This window comes from Eptatretus burgeri, chromosome 4 (genome assembly GCF_056783735.1).
Source record: "Eptatretus burgeri isolate ZD-2024b chromosome 4, Ebu_testis_v1, whole genome shotgun sequence".
NCBI lineage: Eukaryota > Metazoa > Chordata > Myxini > Myxiniformes > Myxinidae > Eptatretus > Eptatretus burgeri.
The window spans coordinates 2,593,018-2,617,201 of NC_140964.1; the positions used below are offsets into that span (position 1 = coordinate 2,593,018).

At 44.3% G+C, this 24,184-nt stretch overlaps 1 protein-coding gene across 5 annotated transcripts in view; it reads left to right on the forward strand.

Annotated features, from left to right (window-relative positions):
* The window catches only part of MLLT10 (MLLT10 histone lysine methyltransferase DOT1L cofactor), a 99,526-nt gene that overhangs the window by 33,598 nt on the left and 41,744 nt on the right, over nucleotides 1–24,184 (forward strand). The window contains exons 6-15 of one of the 5 annotated variants that reach the window (XM_085876678.1): nucleotides 8,704–8,797; nucleotides 9,270–9,470; nucleotides 10,511–10,775; nucleotides 11,126–11,521; nucleotides 17,430–17,663; nucleotides 18,001–18,146; nucleotides 18,379–18,496; nucleotides 18,610–18,667; nucleotides 18,756–19,003; nucleotides 19,127–19,270. In XM_085876678.1, the coding sequence (XP_085732804.1) occupies nucleotides 8,704–8,797; nucleotides 9,270–9,470; nucleotides 10,511–10,775; nucleotides 11,126–11,521; nucleotides 17,430–17,663; nucleotides 18,001–18,146; nucleotides 18,379–18,496; nucleotides 18,610–18,667; nucleotides 18,756–19,003; nucleotides 19,127–19,270 (1,904 nt within the window). Of the gene's footprint in view, nucleotides 1–8,703; nucleotides 8,798–8,929; nucleotides 9,027–9,269; nucleotides 9,471–10,510; nucleotides 10,776–11,125; nucleotides 11,522–17,429; nucleotides 17,664–17,970; nucleotides 18,147–18,378; nucleotides 18,497–18,609; nucleotides 18,668–18,755; nucleotides 19,004–19,126; nucleotides 19,271–24,184 lie in introns of those variants that run through there. The other 4 variants (XM_085876677.1, XM_085876679.1, XM_085876681.1 and 1 more) reach the window with 4 other exon arrangements.

Below are 24,184 nucleotides of genomic sequence, written 5' to 3' on the forward strand. Positions count from 1 at the left end.
GACTGCACGGCCTTCAGTACAATCAGGAGATCAGCATCCCCTGAGGCATGGTGTGTCTCACAGTTCTTCTTCTGAAGCTCTTCACTCAACATAAAAATGAATCGCTGTTTATTCTGCCTATTGGCAAGAAACTGTTCCTTCTTCATTATGAGACTCATGTCAGCTGTAAATATCACAGAAGTGCCAGCATTCTCTTTAGATCGTCTCTCATGTGTCATGTCCTTCGTGTTGCTACTCTCATAACCATCAAACACGACTATGGCATCTCCGTACTTCTTCGTTACATAATCAGTGTACTGGTGGTATATGTCTCTGTATGTAGATCCACGAGACCATGGAATGCATTGAACAAGTACCCCGCCATCCAAAACATACTGTTGCCCATCATTGGGGATATCGGCTGGGACATCGGATCCAAGAAGATCCCAGATGGCATCAGCAAAGACTGGCTTGTGTGCTTCTCGGATCTGAAGAGAGGAATCAAAGAGGGCTGGTGGATAGCTGCACAGTTCATATTTGAAGGCTGACTCCAGTTCTTCTGCTGTCTGTGCAACAGTGATCAGTCTCTGGAAGAGGAGTTGTGGGTCAACCTGGACTTGCTCTCCATCAATCTTGACAGATGACTTCATGCCGAGGGTGACAACTTGGTCTTTCCTCTTAAATGTGTACTCTGCAGGTGTTTTTCCCATCCATAGATTTCAATATTTTTGGCTCCTACAGCATGTGCTGTATCGACGTTGATGGTGGGGTGTGCATGAACTCCAGTGGCAATGTTCCTCAGACGTGGATCACTACTCAACGGATTCCGTTCCTGTAAATACTGAAGAGCTGATAGTGTGTCCTTCCAGTCACGAGATTGTCTTGCCTTGGTCATGTCCTTCTTCTGCTCTCCAGTGTTGTAGTTCACACTTGTGAGCTCCTGCATTGCCTTGTTTATTTCTGCAGAGGCAGGCACTGATAGTAGCCATACCAGCCGTTGTTGCTCTGTCATTCCTCGCCCTCGTGTGAGCCCCCCGCTGGTCTTCAAACTTCTCATCAGAACTTGTTTGATGATCAGGTCAGATGAAAGTCCTGCCCACAGGCGATCACTTCGTCGAACCACATGGAACCCCTCATCAAAACGTTGTTGGACATTGGGATGTTGAGTTTTGAGGTTGGAAATCTGCTGCAGATACACCCTCGCAGATTTGGCATACAGGTTGTGGCCCAAGGCTGCCAAGTAAGGCAGCATTTCCTGGATGGCCTGTAGATGTAGTGCCCAGTTCCCAGTGCGCTCTGCCCGGATGTATTTGCGTCTAGAATGTCTAGCATGTCCATATACTGAACCCAGAGCGCTGAAGTTCTAGAATATATCTTTGCAGACTCAGCATGCTTCTGAAGGTGGTCTTTGATTCGTTTCAAGACGTCAGACTTGCATACTTCTTCCACAGACTGAGGTTGGCAGAAGTGTGACGAGGGTTTTGTGCCACTTCAGACATCAATAGCTCCAGCTCCTGAAAAGATGTTACATGTTATTAGGTGCAACTGCCAGGCTGAATGTAGCACCATTTAGATGCACATGCAAGAAGCACAACATTGAGTCCATTCCAGCTTGTGGAAACTGCAGGGGCTCTGGCTGCACAAACACTTCATGTGACAATGATGAGGATGATGACGACATTGTCGAGTTCTAACTTTAATATGCTTGATTTTTCTCAACATGTATAGTAAGTGTATAATGAATGTAGTTTCTGAGTTTAATGCGAATTTTCATTTTCATTTCGAAACCTTCATCAGGCAAATGTGATTGCCCCGAGTGGAATTGTGAATTTTGTCATGTTTCAATGATTTACATAATTATATTGTATTTCCATAGACTTGATTTCATCTTGTGTCTTCAACGTTTCTTTTTTTTTTGTCCAGGAGCTAAAATCAGGATCAGGTAAATATTTTTTTTTTCGGGACAAAAAAATTGACATTTTTGGACAAAAAAGCTATAATTTTTTATTTTACTGTCAATACATTTCACTTTTTTATAATTATTCTTGTATATCAATGTACTGACCATAACTAGACACAATTAGAATGCAGAAAAACATATATTTACATCTTAAAATATTGTTGCGGTTGAGGAAATTCGCAAACCACCATTCAGGTCCTGTAGGTGAGATATCTCTGTAAGTACATGTGTAGTCAGCCCCAAACCCGTTGTTTAGAGGGAATAAATGTGATTCATTCGGGCTGCCACCCTTAAAGATAGCTGTTTTTCTGTTCTATCTTTATTTTGAACCAACCACGTCTCAACCGCCATCACACAACAACCACCAATCGCAACGCCGCTTCACAACAACAACAACGCCAACAGCCACGACCTTTACCTTCACAACTCGCTCCCGCAAACATCGCATCACCGCCATTCCAAACGTCACCATGGCCATGGACCACCACTTTAAACCCTCCACCACCTTCGCCTCTCCTTCTGCGGCCATTCCCGCACCGCTTGTGGGCACCGAGCGTCAGGCTGTCCTGGCCTCGTGCGGGACGCGCGCCGAGCCGCAGGTGCAAATAGCGGCCTTTCCGAGGAGAAGTCGGATCAGGAATGATACACGCCCACTTCTGATCCATCCAATCAGCAAGCGCGGGGCGGTTTGGCCCCGCCTCCAGGCGCGTCGGTGTAAAGTCGAGATATGCAAATTCGAGGATCAGGGGAGACTCACGCCCCTTTTTCTCCGTCCAATGGGCGAGCGTGGCTCCACCCCCGAGCTCGTTCTGATCCAGAAATTTGCATATGGGTTCTCTTGCCGGACTATAAAGCGCCGAGCGCGGGGCGAGTTTGTCAGTTTTGAGTTGGAGAGAAGGTTGGAGGCAGTGAGTTGGAGTCAGGAAGGTCGAAGAGTCAAGGCGAGTGGGAGGCAGTCAAGTCGGGTCTGGAGGAGAGTCAGTCTGTTGGAGGTCGGAGTCTGTCGGGGTTCGGAGTCTGTCGGGGAGCTGCAGAGAGAGGAAGCCTGGAGCGCGGTCGAGGTGATTTGCTGCAGTCGGCTGGGGAGAATTGCGGAGGGGACCGGATACCTCGGGTCCGAGGCAAGGAAGACAGCGGTCGGCGACGAGGTCGCAGTGGAGTCGCTCGTCGCGGGACCCAAGCAAGCCAGCTATCCTCTTTCCCCAGAGCATCAACAATTCCCCCCTTTTTCCCCCCCGCTCTGAGATAGTGCGAAAAGGGGGCCCCGTTCCCACCCCACTCCAAGCAGTGCCAACGAAACCCGCGAAGGAGCGCGGAGTCGGGGCACCGCCGCCACATTTGCGGCTCATCACAAGACACGGGTAGGATCCACCCGGTCTCGCGGCCCACACGCCCCGTCTGCCCCCTTGTCTTTGAGGGTGGCCCTTTTCTTTTGTTTCTGTGTAAACGTGTGTTGTTGGCGCCGTCTGTAAAGTAAAACTGTGTAAGTGTTGCCGTTTGCTCGCGTAATCGGTAATAGATCTGAATTGTTGTGTTTCTTTTGTAACATCTGCTTTTGGTGCATAATTGTTGTAATTGTATATGTGTGCTCTCCGTGTGCCGCGGAATAAATGTGCGTTATGTTGAACTATTTTCCCGTTTCGCTTCGTCTTTTCTTTAATTGAATCTCCATCTTGCTTCACGTAAAGGGTTGGTCGTGGGCTTAATACGCCCGATAATTAATCGGAACCGTCGAGGTCGACGATAACACCGCTCGGTTATCCCGATAGTATGGAACGGGTCGCTTAAGTGGCCCGTGTCCGGAGTCGACCTGCGGCGAGGTGCGATCGCCCAGTCTACCCTCCGTGTGGGTACTTAGGTAGGTCGAATTTGGCGGACAACCCTATCCCACGCGGGGGGCCGATTGGTACGATCGTGGTGAGGCCGAAAGGCCCACCCGTGACTAGTTCCCGGCATTAGTCCAAGAGGGTCACGACAGAATTGTCCGTCCGGTGGGCGACGTGCCGCGATTCGAGTTACGTGGCCGCTCGCACGCCGGCGTGCGCGAATTCGCAACAATATCAATCTTTACAATTTTCTCATTTTCCCTGAAGCCAGGTGGTGGCCCTATTGGATTTCCATGATTTCAGGACTTTTCCCTCGGAGGATCCCTTAGGACTTTTTTCTGTCACTGAGGACATATCCAGGAATCAAAATCTGTTGTGTTTGCTTTCGTTGCAATTTGTGGGAGGTCATCCGACATTTTGACTGTACTATTGGTTCAGCGTGGTCTGCACGTAGTTACCCGGGAAGTTCTACCCCACTAATTGGCCTTTATTAGCCGGTGTGCACTTCGCAGCTCCGCTCGGCTGCACCTGATACGGTAAGTTAACGCAAGTACACATCGAGGGCATGAACCTCGCTTGGTACGGTCAATCCTCTGGAAACGGTATCATGCGAAGTAGTGTAACCCTGCCAGGGTTGGCAGTACCAATCGGCTTTCACGGTTGCCTGGCAACCCGCCGTCATGTGGAGTTGTCTGTGCCCGGCGGCCTCCGGACTGGGCGTTCAAGAGGGACCTGAGTGCTTACCCTCGTGGCAAGTCTCTAACCCCGTATCTGCAACAATATTATCGCATGTACAAACGGCTTAACTTTGTTTATTTTATTTTCAAGAGAAGCTCAAAGGAGAGTTTAAAATTGTTCTGGCAGCAAACTATTCATCGTTGAAGTACCTGCAAAAGCTTTTGATGGATATTTTAACCTTTTATGAAACATTCACTGGGAAAAGTGTGACATGGGCTGTATCTGCATGCCGCGACGTCTCGATCTTCGGCTACAGCGAGAATATGACGTACCTTCGCCAGGGTTACGCATGCATAATACTGAAACATCAGATGGTTGGTTGCGTGAATGAGTGGGGAAGAGTAAAAGGGATAAATCCTCTTCCAAATACCAAATCCTATAAAAGTCCTACAAAAGGAAGAGTTGGCTATAAAATGGTTATATTGGCTTGCATTGCAATCAGAAACAGTTGACAATTATTTTTGTGAAGTGCAAGTTGGTTTGTGGTGGTGACTGATCCCTGGCGCTTTAAAACGGGCTGATCCGATCGGCTTCAAACCTCTTCGGAAAACTTTGGTGGTTGACTTCAACCCGACTACCATCTTTCAACACGTAATTCCTCAAGTAGACATGGGAACTTAAGTCGGACATGAACAACATACGTATGTATTGTTGTTATTATTCGCAAAGAACCAACCTATCTTTACGGCCAAGTTAATTCCCCCATTTCTATGACATCTAGATTCATACTCTGCTTGTAGATGGTCACATATGAGTGGAGTCATATGGCCCTCGGGGCTCTTGTGAGCAAGTGTGGACTCACCATGCATATGCATAATGTAGATCTGTATGTAATTTGTCAATGGGCACATATGAGTGTGGTTATATGGCCCTCGGCACTCCCAAGAGTGAATGCTTTCCAATATTTTCAGGAATTATGTACGAAACGGACAGATACAGTCATACCGCCTGAGGATACCAACACGGGCCTAGGTAATAATGTCTGAGGTCTGCACTTCCAGCAGACGATGCTAAGTGATACACATTTATATAGAGAGAATTGGGGTCTACCCACCACTCCTCCCTCTCCTCCTCCCACTGCGCAATTTATGTTTTTTTTTTTTTTAACCTTCTGAAAGCAATCCCGTGCACCCACCTTCCCTCCACCTTCTGGTTATTATTTTATATTGTTACCACGTATTATAAGAGATTGTGAGTAATAATCATCGAACCAGTTAGACCAGAATGTAGAAATCCATCCATCCATTGGGACCATACTCTGTGCAGAGCGTCGGTGCTGCCTAAGCAGTCTCCTTGGCTATTGGGCACAATCCTGGACGGGTCGCCACTCTGACACAGGATACCAGCAAGCTGGCACTCATTTTTCTGACCTCGGAAGGATGACGGGCAGAGTCAACCCCACCTGGTATTAATTCAACATCCGAGTTGGATTTGAACTCAGGATCCTCGGATTCCAAGCCCACCACCCGAAACCATAAAGGAAACACCAGGCTTACTCATTCTATGGGGCCATAACTATTACTCAAGCGTATTTGAAACTTTACATTTTTAGATCCTCGTGGAGGATCTCTAAGTCTTACTCACATTGTTCTTGTGGACTTTTTTGTTTCACAGCCTACAGTTTTCATCGAAACTTCCTGAAACTTGGCATATATATGTAAAAATAGCCTGCGCAGACAGTAACCATCTCCAATTTTGAAAATTCCTCCTCGAAAAAAAGTTATGACGTCAAAATATCTCCGCTAATGGAAATCGCCTAAAAAATTATCTCCGAAACTAGGCAAGCTTTTTGAATTTTGTTTGCGGGAATCAAGCCGGGCATTAGCACAGATAATTTATCGCAAACCTGATACATCACAATGACGTCATATTCGTTTTTATGATGTCATCATTAAGAGGGCGAGGATCTGAGCTCATTCGAGCTTGTTGTATGATAATTTTCCCATGAGAATTATGCAGATACTAGTATAAAAGCCCGTCACAAATGAGGGGTTGGAGTTATTCTATTCAAAATGTTCAAGGAGACTGGAAGATATGTGTTTCATTGCAAGAAGTGTTATTTTAAAACACGACTTGCACAAATGTGATCTTGTTTTCTTCATCTTCTGAGATGTTTCGTTTTGACAGTGCAGCCTCATGAGCGTGCCCAAGTTTGAAAACTCGGCCTAGCGTCAGGTGTGCTTACCACTTCTTTATTTATTAGACATCCTACTGACGTCGATGAACACTCGTTTTACTTTGCGCATGTTTGTACATCATGTGCAGAGAATTTCAGCTCACTGCACCTTGTGTTTATTGTTACTTCAGAAAACGCTTCTGCACACCACTCCATGAGGCCCGGTTGCAAGTCACCGTCTACAATAGCAATAGAAGAGATGTAATTACTCTTATGAAAAATGTTTTTCAAGTTTTTTTTTTTTTTTTTTTCTTGAAAAATAGACCATAGTGAACACAGTCATTTATTCGGGTCCTTTGAGTCATCCCTGTCTTTTGGGTCTTTTGACCTTCATGAACACCCAGTCATGTTAAAAGTTTGGCCTTTAAAACCCTATTCAAATTGTGCTCATGAAGGAAGACAGACAACTACAAAAACACACAGACACTTTTTTTATAGGTACAGTAGATATCGCATGTGACAGTTGCCATCGACACACACGATAATGGTGTCATATATCCCATGGAGAGCTTGTCTCTGTTTCTCCACCCCTTCCCCTACAATTGAATACATAGTTAAGGTAATTATCCCGTTTCCTACGTTAAACACAATTCTTGGTATACATTACCTGTTCTACAATGCATCTGTTCTTCTATCCTCCTGACCCATTCCATACCATATCAAAAACAAATAATACAGGTGTGTCAATACAATGTATGCAGACTTTATACATGGAAAACTATACTGTGTTGTCGTTCTGCACTGCCTAATGGGTAACAGCTGACTGATGATGTGCAATCATTCCACCACATGCTAACGTCATCTGCTAGGTGTTAGTAACACTCAACATCGCCCCTCTCTCTGCTGTTTAATTTTTTTTTTTGGAAATATTAAAGAATGTACGCATTATATTGAGGAACCCTGTGTATACAGCCAACAAAACATCCAGATTGAACAGTGCATCGAGTGAAGGAGCTAATGTCATACAAAATGTCGACGGTTGTTCAGGTTTTTTTTTTGGGGGGGGTGGGGGGGTTGAATTACGTCAACGTCTTGGCAGTACATATATTCGTTTCCATGCATCTGACATTGCTGTATGGTGTCCGCGTTCGCACCGCACCAAAGCTTGCCTGTCCTTCCACCAAGCTGTCACTGCAATCTTCCTCAGAACTTGATGCCGGGTTCAGACACTCCAATGAAGCTTGACTTTCCCAACCGTTAAATCTGGTTCAAATTAATTTGGTCAAATTGCATCGCACAACTCCTTCATATTATTCTCTGTAGTGTTCAACAGCATTGAAATGATGCTGGCCACTCATTGACTCCATGCAGACAGAGGTTTCTGGCTCTTGTACCTCGCTTGCGCAAGTGCTTCCATTGCTGCCGTGGCAGTAAATTATTTGTCATCACTTTTTGAAAAATAAACGGGGGTATTGTTTGTAATCGGCTCTGTCTGTCTTATCTGTCTGTGTCTGCCCATCTGTCCATCCGTCATGGTATCTTCTCCGAAACGGTTAGGCAGGAATTCACCAAACTTGGCACTTATAACCACCACGTGGCAAGAAGGTGCAAGAGCAGCATCATTTTGGTCCCGTCCCCTGGGGCGGGGTCAAAAGGTCAAATTTCAACTTTGCTTCAGGTGGGAAGCGTGGGGATGTGCGGTCACACCATCAACTTCGCTCTGTTCAAATTTAGTTTTCACTCGAAAGCATTTATAAATGACCATGGTGATCATTTAAGGGTGGAGACGAGCATCTCAAAATCCAAACGCGCGAATTAAGACTCCAAACAAAATGTCGAGATTTTATAATTGCTTATGGAATTCCCTTGTATTATGCATGTGCTTCGTCCACGGGAATGCACGTCACACAGAATGCTCGAGCTCAGACCCCACAGCAACAGCACGACTCACGATCGGTTCTTGCTTTGTCGTAATTTGAGGGTGCAGCTACAAATGATTAATCCATTTTTAGCTCGCCTGAAAACAATAAGCACATGTTTGGAAATCGGATGTTTTTAAATTGTCCGATCTCTCCTTGCGGCAGTGCTCAGATGGCGGGCTTGCTTTGCGAAGAGGAAGGCTCGGTGGCGGACAACGTGCAGTACTGCGGCTATTGCAAATACCACTTCAACAAGCTGGTGAGTTCCTCTTCTCGAGCAGCTCTTGCACGTGTGCCGTTAGCGCTTGCTTCGTGAACCTCAGTATGTGTTGATTGTGCCCACTGCTGCTCATAAATGGCTCTCACGTGACCTTTCTTCTGCCATCGCTAGAAGAAAGGCAGGTGGCCAGCTAGCAGTGGGTTCAGTGCCCCGGCTAAGTGATACACCAATGCAATCTCAGGACAAGCGAGGGGACAAGGACAAGCAGGTTTGTATGGCCAGATTTGTCCATGAGCTGCTGTTCTAGGGCCGAGTGTTGGTTGTAGGTTGAATTATTATTTTTTTTCTCCTGATTCTGGGGGTTCTGGGGGTTCTGCTGTGATGGTTATTCCAATGCTTGACGACGTTTTGGTTGACGTTTTGTTACATGGCACCCGAACTTATCGTCATTTAGTTTTTTTTTTTCATCATTATTATTATTATTATTATTGCATTTGTTTTTTATCGTTAGTTGGCCACGCGTTGCATTGCCCGTCGAGTGCGGTCAGAAATGGGCGACAAAGGCCCAAGAAAGGAGAAAGAGACGCGCTTGCCGCGCGCGTGTGCCCCTGGGCAATGTGCACAGAAGAACAAGGATAAGCAGAAGCACAAGCAGAAGAAGGGTGTCGAGTCTCGGCCGTTGCTGCCTTCGCTGACGGTGACCACCGAGAAGGCACGTGAACCAGAATGGGTTACTTTGAAGGATGCAGTTTCTAGCCCCTGATGCAGATGAATATAACAATAGTTGCAACTTCTTCTTCACACCGTTTGTACTGTACAAATGCCGAGAGCCAACAATGTTTCTTACTCTTCCAGCTTCTTACCTCGTGCTGCTCTGCTCTGTAGCTCCTTGTCAGTATCCTCCTTTCCCTCATCCTATAACCCTCCTCAATTCAAGAGGAATGTTGACAAATTTATTCTGCTCTCTCTTTCTCTCTCAAACTCTCCTTGTGTAGCCCCCCCACCTCGAGTGCTCTTTGGCCTTGTGAAACGATGTGCGCCGTTGATAAGAGATAGAGCGGTCGATGACGATTCACAGGGAAAGCAAAGTTGAAAGAGGGCAAAAATTTTCATGAGTATTAACCCAACATCAAATTTTGAGTTTATAATCTTTCTTTGACCCCGGGACGCAAAGTCCCCACTCCCTGGGGCATGATTCGGGGAGGGGGGGTCAAATTAAAAACATTGTGACATATTTCATGCATTACACATACAAGTTTCATTAAAAAATGTTTTTTTGAATGTGCCTGTAATTGCGTTATTTGGTTATTCACCCCGCCCCAGCGGGGGGGGGGCGGGGCCAAAACTGTTCTTGCACCTTCTTTCCATGCGGTGATCATAGCAACGAAATTTGGTGAATTTCTGCCCAACCGTTTAGGAGGAGAGAGTGTGAAAGACACAGACAGACAGACAGACAGACAGACAGACAGACAGACAGACAGACAGACAGACAGACAGACAGACGGAGCCGATTACAACATCCCCTCGTTTTCTTTAAAAAAACAATGTGGGGATAAATTGTGTGGAGTATTTAATTCCCTTTGTATGGTACTGGGACAGACTTTTTCCCAACCTTTTAACTTTTCTTATTGCCTGCCTAATTGTTCTTTGGACTTTCTCGCATGTTTATCGATTTATTTATTTATTTGTTTTTTTATTGCCTTCATTTCATATTTTTGCTAACATGCATTTTATTTTCAACTTCTCCTGTAGACTTATACCTCTAGCAGTGCCTTCCTGGGTGGCTCACTCAAACGCCTTGAAGAGACCGCATCTCGCTTCACTCACGCCAACTTCAAGGAAGTGCAGCTGCATGGTGCGCGGCCGTCCGGGGATGGTGCCGATGGCAAAGATACCGAGGGGAAGAAGAAGAAGCTGTCAGTTCACGGCTCCACCCAGAAAGGGAAGAAAAATGGTGGCTCCCTGAACCCGACCGCATTTCCCGCGGTGCCCGCTGCCACTCCCAATCTTTTCCACGGTCAGTCATTGTGGGCATGCAAGGTACAAAAATAATACTTTTCAAGTTGCATTTTCTTCGTGAGGACAATTTCACAATGTTCCGCAATTAAACTTAAAACCGAGATGTCACATTTGAAGTTGGATTTGTCATTGAAGCTTTGGGAAATTGTTTTGAGTCTGGCCTCCATTTTGCAAGTATAGCTCGCAATATCAAAAGCGTTTTGCAATCTTTCTTGATCCTCGAATCCAAATGTTGGTGAATTTTGGCGGTAATATAATAATAGCTTTGATATAGACATTGAATTGTGTAGAGCACTGTTGTGCAGGAGGTGTAAGTTCTCATCTCATCTGGGCCTTGGCATGGTGTAGGCGGTGCCTCATCCAGCAAGCCCCAGGTGGGGATGGACCTCTTGGGCCATGTTGACTTGGGTGGACATGCACCGCAGCCCAGCCTCAAACCTCCAGCCTTCCGTGACACCTGTAAATCTGAGTCCTCGGGCCAGGATGGCCTGAGCAAGGTGGCTGGCTTGTCGACATTTCCCACGTCTCTTTGTGCCGGCACGACTTCTGCCTCTCCACCGCGCCTCTACGAGAAAGCATACGAGCGCACCTCACCACCTAAGCTTTACGAGCAGGCCTTCAATGAGACCTCACCACCAAAGCTTTACGAGAAGGCGTACGAAGAGTTCGTCTCGGCGGGATTTGGTGCTGTTGCAGGTGTTGCGTACAAACGCCCTCATGCTGATAAGGAAGATCTCTCAGCAGGTGGGTTGAAACAATGCAGATGGTCGTGTTTCAAAAGTATTCAATGAAGTTAACGGGTTTCTTTGTTGTGGTTGAGCTGACCTTATTTTTTTTGTATTAATTTTCATTTTGTGGTTCAACACTAATGATGAAGGAACCGGGCGTAGTGGCGTGCGCCTGTAATCCGGCTACTCGGAGGCTTGGGTTGGAGGATCGCTTGAGGACGGGAGCTCTACACTGGGCCGCACTATGAGAGGGTGTAGGGCAGCCCGGAATCGTGGCGAAACCCAATCCTTATCCCTGTGTCGTAAGAGGCGACCAGGGTTGCGTCAGGAAGGGCATCCGGCGTAAAACCTATGCCAAATCAGTATGCGGATCACAACGGATGATCCGCTGTGGCGACCCCTAATGAGAGCAGCCGAAAGACGAACAACAACACTAATGATGGAGTTTTTTTCTTTGTTATTCATTTACAAGATGGTCCTCCCATTTGCCATCTTATGTAGTTCATCCTGTCCATCTGTGATACGAGCAATGATTCTCATCACAATTTGTCAACACATGAAATATATTTTGTGAAAATGTGGATTTTGTTGTATTTGTGTGTTTTTAATATGATAATGGTTACCTTGGCAGTGTGAGATCTGTGCTTCCTGTTGTGAGAATGCAGTATTGATTAGCCTGAGAATAAGTGATGATGATTTTTTTTTTTTTATTAAGGTAAATAATCATTTTGAAAGCGTTATTTTGATAATTATAATTTAGATGTACTATGGGGAAAAACAATGTGCATTACAACAGCCTGTTACTCAGTTAAGCCACCATGAATTGGGCATTGCCATGACCATGGCCACAGTGAAGAACAAGACGGTGCTCGATTACATGACTACCAACAACAGACTATATGAGCCAGTTGTAGTCACTCTCATTGGTTTGTTGTAGAAGAGGAGACACAGAGTACGGTATTTTGAAATGGTGCATCTAAACATTGGAGCTATTCTATAAATCAGCTGAGTCCTGCAGTGAGGTACTCGACCAGTCAAAACTTTTAGAACACCCCCATTTTTCAGTTTTTTACTGAAATTTAAGCAGTTCAAGTTCATTGAATAACCTGAAATGGTACAAAGCTAAGCGGTAAACTGCCAGAGGTTAAAAAAAAGTTTAGGTTACCAAAAACTGAAAAATAATGTAAATTTCAGAGTTGTTAAAAAAGGCCCTTTTCAGGGAACAAGTAATGGGTTAGCAACTGCAGCTGTTCTGCAGCAATGGAAGTTGATGCAAACAATTCTGACATGTGTCCCAACTTTTGTTGATTAGTTACAAACTAATCAACAAAACAGTGTTGGAACAGACTGTGTTGCTTCACCCTCTGAAGCATTATTTGGACAATATTGCACTGCAGCAAGTAGTATATTGATGTCATAATGGCGAGAAAAAGACAATTAAGAAAAGGAAGACAGACAGACCAATATAACCCTTAAAAGTGTAGTATAGGTCTTTCCTTTAGAGAAATTGCAAAGAGAGCCAAGGTGTCAGTGAGTACAGTTTCCTACACCATAAAAAGGCACTTGGATACTGGAGGAAACTGACAGGAAGAGGTCTGGCAAACCCAAAGCCACAACACAATCAGAAGACAAGTTTCTGAGAGTCAACAGCTTGTGTGATGGGCAGCTCACAGGACAGCAGCTTCAAGCACAGCTTAACACTGGTCGAAGTAAGGAAGTCTCAGTCTCAACTGTGAAGAGAAGACTTCGAGCTGCAGGTTTGACGGGTCTGGCAGTAAGAAAGCCATTGCTAAGATGTAAAAAATAAGAAAAAGAGGCTTGCCTGGGCCATGAAGCACTGCCAGTGGACGACTGAAAACTGGAAGAAGGTCTTATGGACCGATGAATCAAAACTTGAAATCTTCGGTTCATCACGCAGGGTTTCTGTACGCCATCAAGTAGGCAAAAGTATGGTTCCTCAGTGTGTGACACTAACTATCAAACATGGAGGAGGAAGCATGATGATCTGGGGCTCTTTAGCTGGATCCAGAGTTGGCGACTTGCACAGAGTGACTGGCACCCTGAACCAAAATGGCTACCACAGCATTTTGCAGCGCCATGCAATACCCTCTGGTCTACGCCGAGTTGGTCAGGGGTTCATCCAACAGCAAGATAATGACCCAAAACATACCTCCAGACTTTGTCAGAACTACCTTATAAGAAAAGAACAACACTGTAGGCTTCAAATCATGGAATGGCCAGCACAGTCTCCAGAATTAAACCCCATCGAGCTGGTTTGGGATGAACTGGACAGAAGGGTGAAAGCAAAGCAACGTTCAAGTGCAACACATTTGTTGGAACTTCCCCCCTAATGGGAGCAGCCGAAAGACGAACAACAACACTAATGATGAAGGACTTCTGCAACAGTGTTGGGAAGAACTTTCCAAACAATATTTGATTTCCATTGTAGAAAGAATGCCATGAGTATGTTCGGCTGTTATATCTGCAAAAGGTGGCTACTTTGATGAGTCAAAATTTTAGATTAAATTTTGTTCAACAAAACAATTCTATGATTTCCCTTTTATCTGTAATTGTTTATTTGTTCTCTGCTTTAGTTTCAGAGTACATTTAAACATTAAACTGCTTAAATTTCAATAAAAACTGGAAAAATGGGGATGTTCTAAAACTTTTGACCGGGAGAGTATTCGTGTGTTTTTGGCCATGCAGGAATAGCATGTTTGTATGTGGTATTGAGGGTCTGGCAGAGCCCTTTGGTGAACCAAGGATAATGAGTTCATGTGGCTGCAGAGTTGAGCGAGCCTCGGATGGGATGTAAAGGATCGCCGGATTGGCAAAGGTCCAGCTGAGCCTGCACTTAACCTTGTCTCAAGCATGTGGCCTATGTGTTTGCAGTGCAGCCAAAGGGCCCTGTCACACCTTGACGTTTTAGCCAGCGTATGGCAAGGTATCAAAGTGTATGTAAAACGCTGGCGTACGCTGAACTATTGATGTTTATTTTTTAAGTTTTGGGCGTATAATAACGTGTTGGACGTATGCATAACGTATTAGTAACGTACACAGAACATTTCAAACACATATAGATAACTTATACCAACGAATGCTGAGCGTGTTGTCGGCGTTCACAACCTATGCCCAACAATAGTCTAACTTATGCATAGCGCGGCAGCGTATCGCCGACGATCACGTGGCGTAGGCTATTCATAGGCTGCGGCTCGGCGATTCAAATCATAACCGCACTAGACATCGAAGTGTGAAGCCGCTGTCACACCTTGACGTTTTAGCCAGCGTATGCCGACGTATGAAAAATTTGCCGAACCAAGCTGGTACACGTCGACTATGTTATGGGTAAGTTTTGTATACGTTAAGAGCACGCTGGCATACGTCGTCGTACGTCGAGAAATTTTCAGCATGTTGAAAATTACTCGGCGTATGACACACGTTCCGCATACGCTGGCATAAGTTGTAGGCACACTACGCGATTGTTGACACACGTCGACACACGTTACTTGTACGTTACTCATAAGTTGAAACACGTCAAGGTAATGGTTAGCGTCAATGTTCCAGACTCCCTGGTTTTTTTATTTTATTTTATTTTTTTCTTCGGTATGACGGTGATGTTGACACTTCGATTTATAGTGCGGTTATGATTTAAATAGTTGAGCGGCAGCCTATTAATTATATTATATCATAACCGCAATAGAAATCGAAGTGTCAACATCACCGTCATACCGAAGAAAAAAATAAAATAAAATAAAAAAACAGGGAGTCTGGAACACTGACGCTAACCATTACCTTAACGTGTTTCGACTTATGAGTAACGTGTGCGAACGTGTGTCAACGATCGCGTAGCGTGCCTACAACACGTAACTCATAGGTTAGAAATAAGTTTCAGGTACGCTAAGCATTACCTCGACGTGTTTCGACTTATGAGTAACTTACAAGTAACGTGTGTCGACGTGTGTCAACGATCGCGTAACGTGCCTACAACTTATGGCCAAGCGTATGCGGAACGTGAGTCATACGCTGGCATACGTCGAAAAATTTCAAACATGGAAAATTTGTCTAACACCTCGGTATACTACGACGTATGCCAGCATACAACGACGTATGCCAGCGTACTACGAAAAAAAAAAACCAGTGTACCACGACGTATACCAGCGTGCTCTTAAAACGTGTGCCAGCGTTTTAGCCAAATTTTGCATACGTCAGGCATACACTGGCTTTTTTTTGTACGTTCCGCACACGATCCTGAATTTGGTCAAGGTGTGACAGGGCCTTTACCGCTGCTATAATAGGCCACCTGGGGAAATGCTCCTGTGCACCACACGTGCACCATTCAAACTGAACGATGAGATGGGGGTAGTTTGTCCTCTGAAGCATTTGATAAGTGGTGTGCCACACATCGTTTGAGAACTGCGGCGTTCTACTGCCTCGACTCGTATATCCTGTTGTTGCCGATCGAGGCAGATGCCATCTGTAATTCTCTGCTTCCCTGCGACTCTGTGCTTTCAATCTAAAGAAGTCTTCATTTTGATCACGTCTGATCAGCTCTTGTTTAATCATGTTTATTTACCATGCAGTCCATGAGCTCCATCTGCTGCTAGTTCTCTGCAAGGCCTTTTCAGGGAGAGTTAAATTTTCAGTGTGATTGCCTCTGATTTGGACTGGAATATTTTTTGAAGTCTGTCATGCAGCTTCATGCTAAATGTTGTGTTTTAAGGGTTTAGTGATAAGGTTAACATATAAGGGTTCACTGATAAGGTTAATATATAAGGGTAGTCATTCTGTTGCTGTCATTGTATTAATGAAGGGATCACGCACGCACGAATTCACACGCACACACAATATATATATATATATATATATATATATATATATATATATATATATATATATATATATATATATATATATATATATATATATATATATATACACGCACACGCACACTAAGCAACAATGAACCGCACTTCCCCATTGTCTCGGGTTGCTCACTGCTTTTGTTTGTTTGTTTTTTTTCATTTATTTATTTTCATTTATTTATATTTTCATTTATGAATGTTTTTCCAACTGTTGTGATTTTTTTCTCCCCCTCCCCCCCCCCACCCCCACCATCAATCGGCTTCCATGTCTGTCGGTATGCAAAATTTCAGGTTTCTCCGTCACCTGGAAGGTACCGAACTTTAATATCAGTCAGTGAGTGGTTAGAATGAGCTTTATCACCGGTAATGTGGAACGAGTCTTGTTTCCCAAGAAAAGGTTAATTTACCATCTTAACCACTCAGTTGTTCAAGTCGCTAGCTGACTGTGCTAATGAAGACAAAAGCATGAGCATTTGCTTCCTGAGCTTGTCTTCTCAACCAATCAGTATTGTTTATTCGGAATACCTCGATGATGACCATAGAGACTGTTGTACACGTTCATATCTCCACGTTGCTGTGAAGTTGTGAACTTTAATATAGATATGAGGCCAAGGTCTGTCCTTTCACTTTCTAAAGGCCGATGGTGACTTGGTCGTATGCCGTGTCCACTGGTCTCGCACCATTTTTTGTCTTTGTCTTTTATCTGTGAAAAATTGGATAATCCTGTGATCATGGACAGACGTCATTAAATTTTTGCCGACTTTGTTGTGCGAGAGACCTGCCTGGAGTGGGCCATCCCGTAACATCATGCATCATAAGTTGTGGATTTTGATTAGTCTTGCTCCTGAAGGCTCGTGTCAAAAACCCTCTTTTCTTCCGACGAAGCATTTAACATCCGAAACGTCGGCTTCTCCCTGCGTCCCACGATGGTTAACATGTCTAAATCGATGTGTTATTCCCGTCCATGACTGTAAAATCAGACGGGTTTCATAATTGTAATGTAGTGTTTTTAATTTATTTTATTTTATTTAGTTAAATTAATTTTTTTTTTTTACATTTCAGGCTGGGAGAAAAAACACAAAGTTAGCAAGAAACTGAAACCAGGACATGGTGGTTGTGGTAAAAGTAGTGTGGAAGGGACGACCCGTGTTCCAGCCTCGTGTGGTTCCTCGTCATCCTCCTCCACCTCTTCGATTGCCTCGTCAGAGAGTGCCGCCTCGAGCGTTCGGAGCCCACCCTCTGCAAAGCGCAATGGCCGCTTCCATGTGCTTAGTGAGGCCAGCCCTTCTTCCCTTGGTGTGAACATGACTCTGCTCTTTATTACAGTATCCTAATTACTTACTTTTTCTGTTTATGCAGACAATGTTGGTGCATTTTTGTTTTTGTTTGTTCTTTAAATAAGTAAACACAGGTACTTTGAACTGCAAAATTGTGGTTAGAACTGTTTGTCTGTTGTCTCTGTCTGCATGTGAGTTTGTAGTTTGTAACAGCTTTTCCATGAGACTGAAAAACTGTGGGTAAGGAAAATGTGAGTATGATTTAGTGAGTGCTCCAACTTTGTTAGATTTTCCATCACTTCCTCATGCGTCGTCTACCTTCTTAGGGGCTCATTGCAACACCGATGTGCCACCAGCTCTACAAGGTTCCATCGAGCCTGGGGGAAGCATGTCTCTGATTCCTTCCCTGCTGAGCCAGCAGAATCCCCCCTCACTCCCACTTCTCCCCCTTGGAGCCACAGCCGCATTCTCTTCCACATTTACAACATCGTCTGCTATCAAGGTTAGCTTTTATATCATCCATTCCCATTTGTTGGAAAAGCCAAAGAACAATCTTGCAGAAATTTGAAATGTCACAAATTGCCATTCATTATAAATTGGTTTGGCCTCCAAGGTTTTGTGGAAAAACGTGTATCTTGGTGTGCACAGTGTCTGGTGTGCTCTGACGGTGTTCCGTGTGTGCCTGGCATGCTCCGTAGCCACATTTGCTGTGACTGTGTGCCTGGTGTGTGCAGGCTTGCTCTCCACCCCGGGCATCCTTTGGCTCAGTATCCACTCATTCTTGTGGGAATCCTCTGGTGCCTGGACCAGGTTTGGCACCACATGGTGGCCTAATGGGGGGCTTGGAAGAAGGTAGGGTGAAATAGTATATCACTTGCATTCTGGGTATACTTATTTGGTTGCAAAAACAGACTTATTTGGTTCAACCACTGATTGTTGCATTTTCTATGATGCTGCCTTTGCAGACAAATCTGACAAGGGGGAACGATTGCACAAAGGAAATTCCCCAAGTCTTTCCAGCTTGTACGTACAGTATTTGAATGGAGCAATTGCAGTGACTGGGGAAGAACACATATTGTGATGCCTAGTTTCACCGATTTATATTTTGTAGCATGAATCTCGGAGATGGAAGTCCTGGAGGAAGCCAAGGTGTGCGAACTGACAGTCGTGTTACACAGACTGCCTCTGGCACACCGCAGCCTTTGACTACTAGCCAAGCCTCACATAGTTGCTCTGGCGGAACATTGGGAATGCAACCCGAGGCCCTGCAACCCATTCCGTACAGCATTGAACAGCTACTAGAGAGGCAGCTCAATGAGGGGCAGAAGTTTTTGCTTGAACACGGTGCAACGGGCGATGGTATGCTTAACAGAGTGAGAAAATTAATTATTAATGTTCATTCGGTGGCTTGTCACTGTTGACTGGTGAACATTAGCCAAATGTTGAAGTGAGCCTTGTTTTAAGGCGGCTTATGTTCAACAGTGGTGGGCTGCCTACAAAACCTGTCTCAGCTCCAAGCAGAAAACAGGCGACTCGAAGAGCAGATCCGCGCCTTGACAGCACGCAGAGATCGACTCTTGCTCATGAGCACGCAACTCTCCTTGCCTTTTCCACCGTACTCGCACGGTGAGCTCATCCACAAACACACAGCAATTCTTTACTGTGTTCACTTTTGTAATTTTGTATCATTGGAATAATGGCTGAATAAAACTGAAATAAAATAAGGATTTTAAAGGTTGTAGAAAAAACAGAAATTCGGAAGTTTGCCGCCATTGATGCAGCGTCTTTGGCCACCACCTTATTAAACGCGTTAAATTCGTTCTTCATGCCTGTTGTTTGTGTCCTTTATGACCTCCTTAAAACAGTAAGTTTCCTGTTTGGAATGATTTTTTCAATTTTGTTTCACTGCCAGACAGGCAGACAGACTAAAATAAGTACCTGACTCTGTAAGCACGTGCACTTTGGACGAGATTCCGTGCAATTTGCCAAATTAATTGGAAAAATACTGCTCTGTTCCAATTTGTGGTGTACAGTGTTCAAAATATATCATTCCATTGGAATGAAGTAGTTTCTCGATCATTGACTGACCTCTCTAGAATGACAGACACAGCGAACCAATTGCTTAACCGTGCTTTGCGCTTCGTGGGCGGAGTAATAATTGAATTCTCCCATGATGAGGCCGATGCTTAAGGTCTGTTGTTGTCGCATTGCAGGCAGTTCAGTTTTCCACTCTATTTTCCGATATTGCTCAGAAAATAGACGGTATGCTATCTCTTTCTGCGCCAACTCTCTCGTACCTTCTGACCCTCCCCATACTCGAGAATACATGCGTTCTTTCAGTATCCCCCTCTTGGTTATACTTCCGAAGTCCAGGTTGACTTCCCAACTCTGCTCTTTTATTCCTTGCTTCTCCCATCTATGTCCCCACCTGCCAGAGGCTGTTCTGTCTAAGTCTTCCCCTCCAGGGCTTCAAGTCAGCCATGCACTGCCGTCTGTGCCATCCCCAATTCTGTCCCATGGTCTTTATTACCCATATTATCCTGATCTTTATTAACCTCATTATCCTTTCCAACCCCAACCATCGTGCTACATTCAGTGTTTCCTCCCCTTTCCTCTTTACCTGTTTGTTCAAACCCTTGATGTTTATTCCACTATCAGTTCTACCTTTCTCTTCCTTGAACCTCACTCCTCTAAAGATATTTTCATAAAGAATAAATAGGATTGTCCGAAGCGAAAAATTGGTGACCATGCTGTCCTTTGTTCTCGAGGCTCGCTGCTCACATCCAACAAAAACGTCCAGTAAACTGAAGCAGAAGCTTTTCACTCTGCTCTGGTGGACTGTCTAACCCCAACACATCCCTCCATTACTCAATTGTAGGAACAAATAATCAAGCAAGCAAACAAACAAAAACAGACCACATCATTTAACTGCTTGATCTGTGGTTGATCCTGACTGACATTTTGACACATGACAGTCGTCATTGAATTCCTGTCATGACACTTGCCCAAAAATCAAGAAACCTGCATTTTTATGCCTCCACTGACAAAGTCGCCGGAGGCATTATGTTTTTCGGCTGTCCGTCTGTCCGTCCGTGTGTCCATGATAGGTTTTCGTTACCGCGATAACTTTAGAACGGCTCAAGGGATCAAAGTCGAACTTGGTACAAGTTTGTATAATTATGTAAAGAAGAACTGATTAGGAATGAGATAAAGAAGTCAAAGGTCAGAGGTCCCGTTTGGGAAAAAAAAATCTGTTGCTGCGCTAATTTTGACCAGTGATGTAATTTTGACCAAACTTGGTGGAAGTATATATTATGAGACAAAGATGAACTGATTAGATATTGGCATCAAAAGGTCAAAGGTCAGAGGTCATACCAGATAAAAATGTGATACTTGAAAACAGCTGAAGGGATTTAAATCGAACTTGGTATGAAGATGTATAATGATGTAATAATGTGTGCGGAGGCAATACTGGCTGACGCTGCACGTTCAATTTATGTCTAGTGTAATATGTGCTTAGTACAACATCCCACTTTTCATTCTTAGTCTTTTTACCACGCCAAGCGAAAAGCGGGGTGAAGTAATCGGTTCGCTTCTGTCGGTCCATCCATCCTTCCGTCCACAAACACCTATTTATGATTGAGGAACAACTTGATTTCAATTGAATGTTTTATTTTGAATACTAATTGGAACACAGACCTGTAGTTTTACAGTACTTTGGCTCTCAATTTGTCCCGATCACGCATGGGCAGAGAGGAGTGAGATCATTCTGTCGTATCCAGGGGGTTAACCCCTACCTTGACGGCTGGCCAAACTTCTCCCTTGGAGGCTTACAGCCAAGACTCTCGGAGATTAACGCGTGTGCGGGGAAGAAATGGCGGTAAAGGACGGAGGCACACAGGTTGTACTCAAGCCACAACAGATACACGGACACAAGCAAATGAAAGAGAACAAATAAAAATTTAATAACAATGATCAAATGTGTACAATGACGATAATTCAAATTTTAATAATGAAAGAAAAATGTGAGGTAATCTAAATCTAAATCAAATTGAGGCGCCTCCACGCAGACTTAAATACAAACAAGAGAAGAGAATAATAAAATTAATATCCCTCCTTTTCCTGGCACTTAGCTGTGTGCCAGAGATGGTCTTTATGGAATGTGGAATCAGGTGCTTCGTCATGCACGTGCAAACGCGCCCTCAAAATAGCGCTTGGCGGCTCTCTCGCAGTGGGACGAATGTACGTCAGGCAATTGATGAGCGGGATTCAACACCAAGGCTCAGAGACCCTGTGCAGCTTTCTCGTGCATCGATCGTCCTCAGTGACCCACTGATTTTCAAAATGGCTGCCGCCCCCTTCGGTTACATACATGAGGCTCGGGGTCCGTTCCTCACGACCCAACCAAGAGCCAAAGGCCAGTGTCTTGCTTCAACACGCAACGCAAATCGCCTCAGCATGAATACGATAATCGTACCATCTTCTTCATGCGTCGAAGGAAAGCCATTTTGTCGTGCCCCAATATTTCACGCCATCTCCTAGCTACGTTCTCGTCTCTTGACCACGTTTGTCCTTAACTCCACACTCAACCCCTCTTCACACTGACCTCGTGCGTGCGTGCGCTCCTCATCTCTCACGATTACTGCACAACCAACCCTTCTTCGATGTCACGCCGAACCAAACTCCTTCTCCGGAGCGTGGCCTGCTCGCAAGAATCCCGAGAAGGCGGGGCCTCTGCATGCCTGGTCATGCAGCTCAGATGTAATGGCTATTGTCGTTACAAAAGCGTAACTCTTTCATTGCTGGTTGTAATACAAAAACATAAGAAAAGGTCATGGGGGGGGGGGGGGGAATCACATACTGGGGCAACTTATCCTTGATCCCTATGTAATTGACACTGCACCCCCTCCCCTCCCCCACCGTGTAGTGACATGTAACACTTAAGCTCCCAGTTTCCCTACTTAATTACATCGAGATGCCTCCTACACGTCCACGGACCAAACAACTCTATTAAATCTTAACTTTCCCATGAAATTCTACCATCAACCCCACAAATATAACAATACTTTTCTCTGTCTACCTGCCTGGCAGTCAAACAAAATAGAAAATAATTCCAAACAAGACAAGTAGTGGTATGTTCAAAGTCCATTGCCCCCATGCCAAATAAATAAAGAAATCCTCCAGCACGCGACATTGCCGGGGTGCCTTTGGTAATGCCACCGTGCAGCACGTGGAGATAGAATTGAGAGGGAGCGGTGGACTTCTGAGGTGAATGTGTACAAATGATACTTGCTCGCCATGCAGCATTTGGAGTGAGTGGTGTGCAATAATTGATTGATTCAGTGATTAACTGCGTTATTGAAATAAATAATAGTCGTAAAATAATTGATTTTTCAATCAATTGCTAAATAGCATACCTAAACCACCGCCGTTTCATACGGATCTGTAACCCTGAAAAATAAATAATTAGTCAATTAATTAATTAATGAACAAGTCCAAAATATCCTTTATAGCCAAATCACTTGTTCACTGTCGTGTCCAAATGTCAGTTTCCAAGCTCAAAAGGTGCCCGAGATATTGCCCAGATGAGAAAGAAAAAATATATGGAATTAATAAATGGATAATTATTAAGTAATTGATTAATCAAAAAACAAAAAAATACCATTTTTGCCAATTCACATCTTCACTTTTATCCCCAAATTACAGCTTCCTAGCTCAAAGGATGGCTGAGATATCACTCGGACAAACAAACAAGAAAATGGAGTGAAAGCTGAATACCCCCTTCGGCGCCCGGTGATGACGTCACGCATCGCCTGGATATAGAATTGGAAAGGAGCGGTGCACAACAGGAAACCTTCTGTTTTGAAGGGTGTCATAAAGGACATAAAGAGGCACGAAGAACTAATGTAGCATGTTCGATGGGTTGGTGTAAAAGACTATATATATATATATATATATATATATATATATATATATGCCTGGTGTTGGCGCAGTGGCTTGGGCAGCGGCTTGGGATCCAAAAGGTCCTGAGTTCAAGCCCCGTTGGGCCACTGAATTAATACACCAGGGGGTTGACTCAGCCTGTCATCCTTCTGAGGTCGGCAAAATGAGTACCATTGTACTGGGCCGGTGTATACCCCGGTTAAAATAGGTGTACCATATCCCTGTGTCGTTAGAGGCGACCAGGGTTGCGTCAGGAAGGGCATCCGGCGTAAAACATGTGCCAAATCACGATGCGGATCATATGGATGATCCGCTGTGGCGACCCCTCACGGGAGCAGCCGAAAGAACAAGATATATATATATATATATATATATATATATATATATATATATATATATATATATATATATATATATATATATATATATATATATATATATATATATATATATATATATATATATATATATATATATATATAACCTTTAATATCATTATTTTATTTCCATTTAATTATATATGCCACTGCTTGGCGTCAAGTGTTCCACAAGCTCTAGTTTATTTCTGCAATTGAAAGAATGGTAGCAGCCGACTAA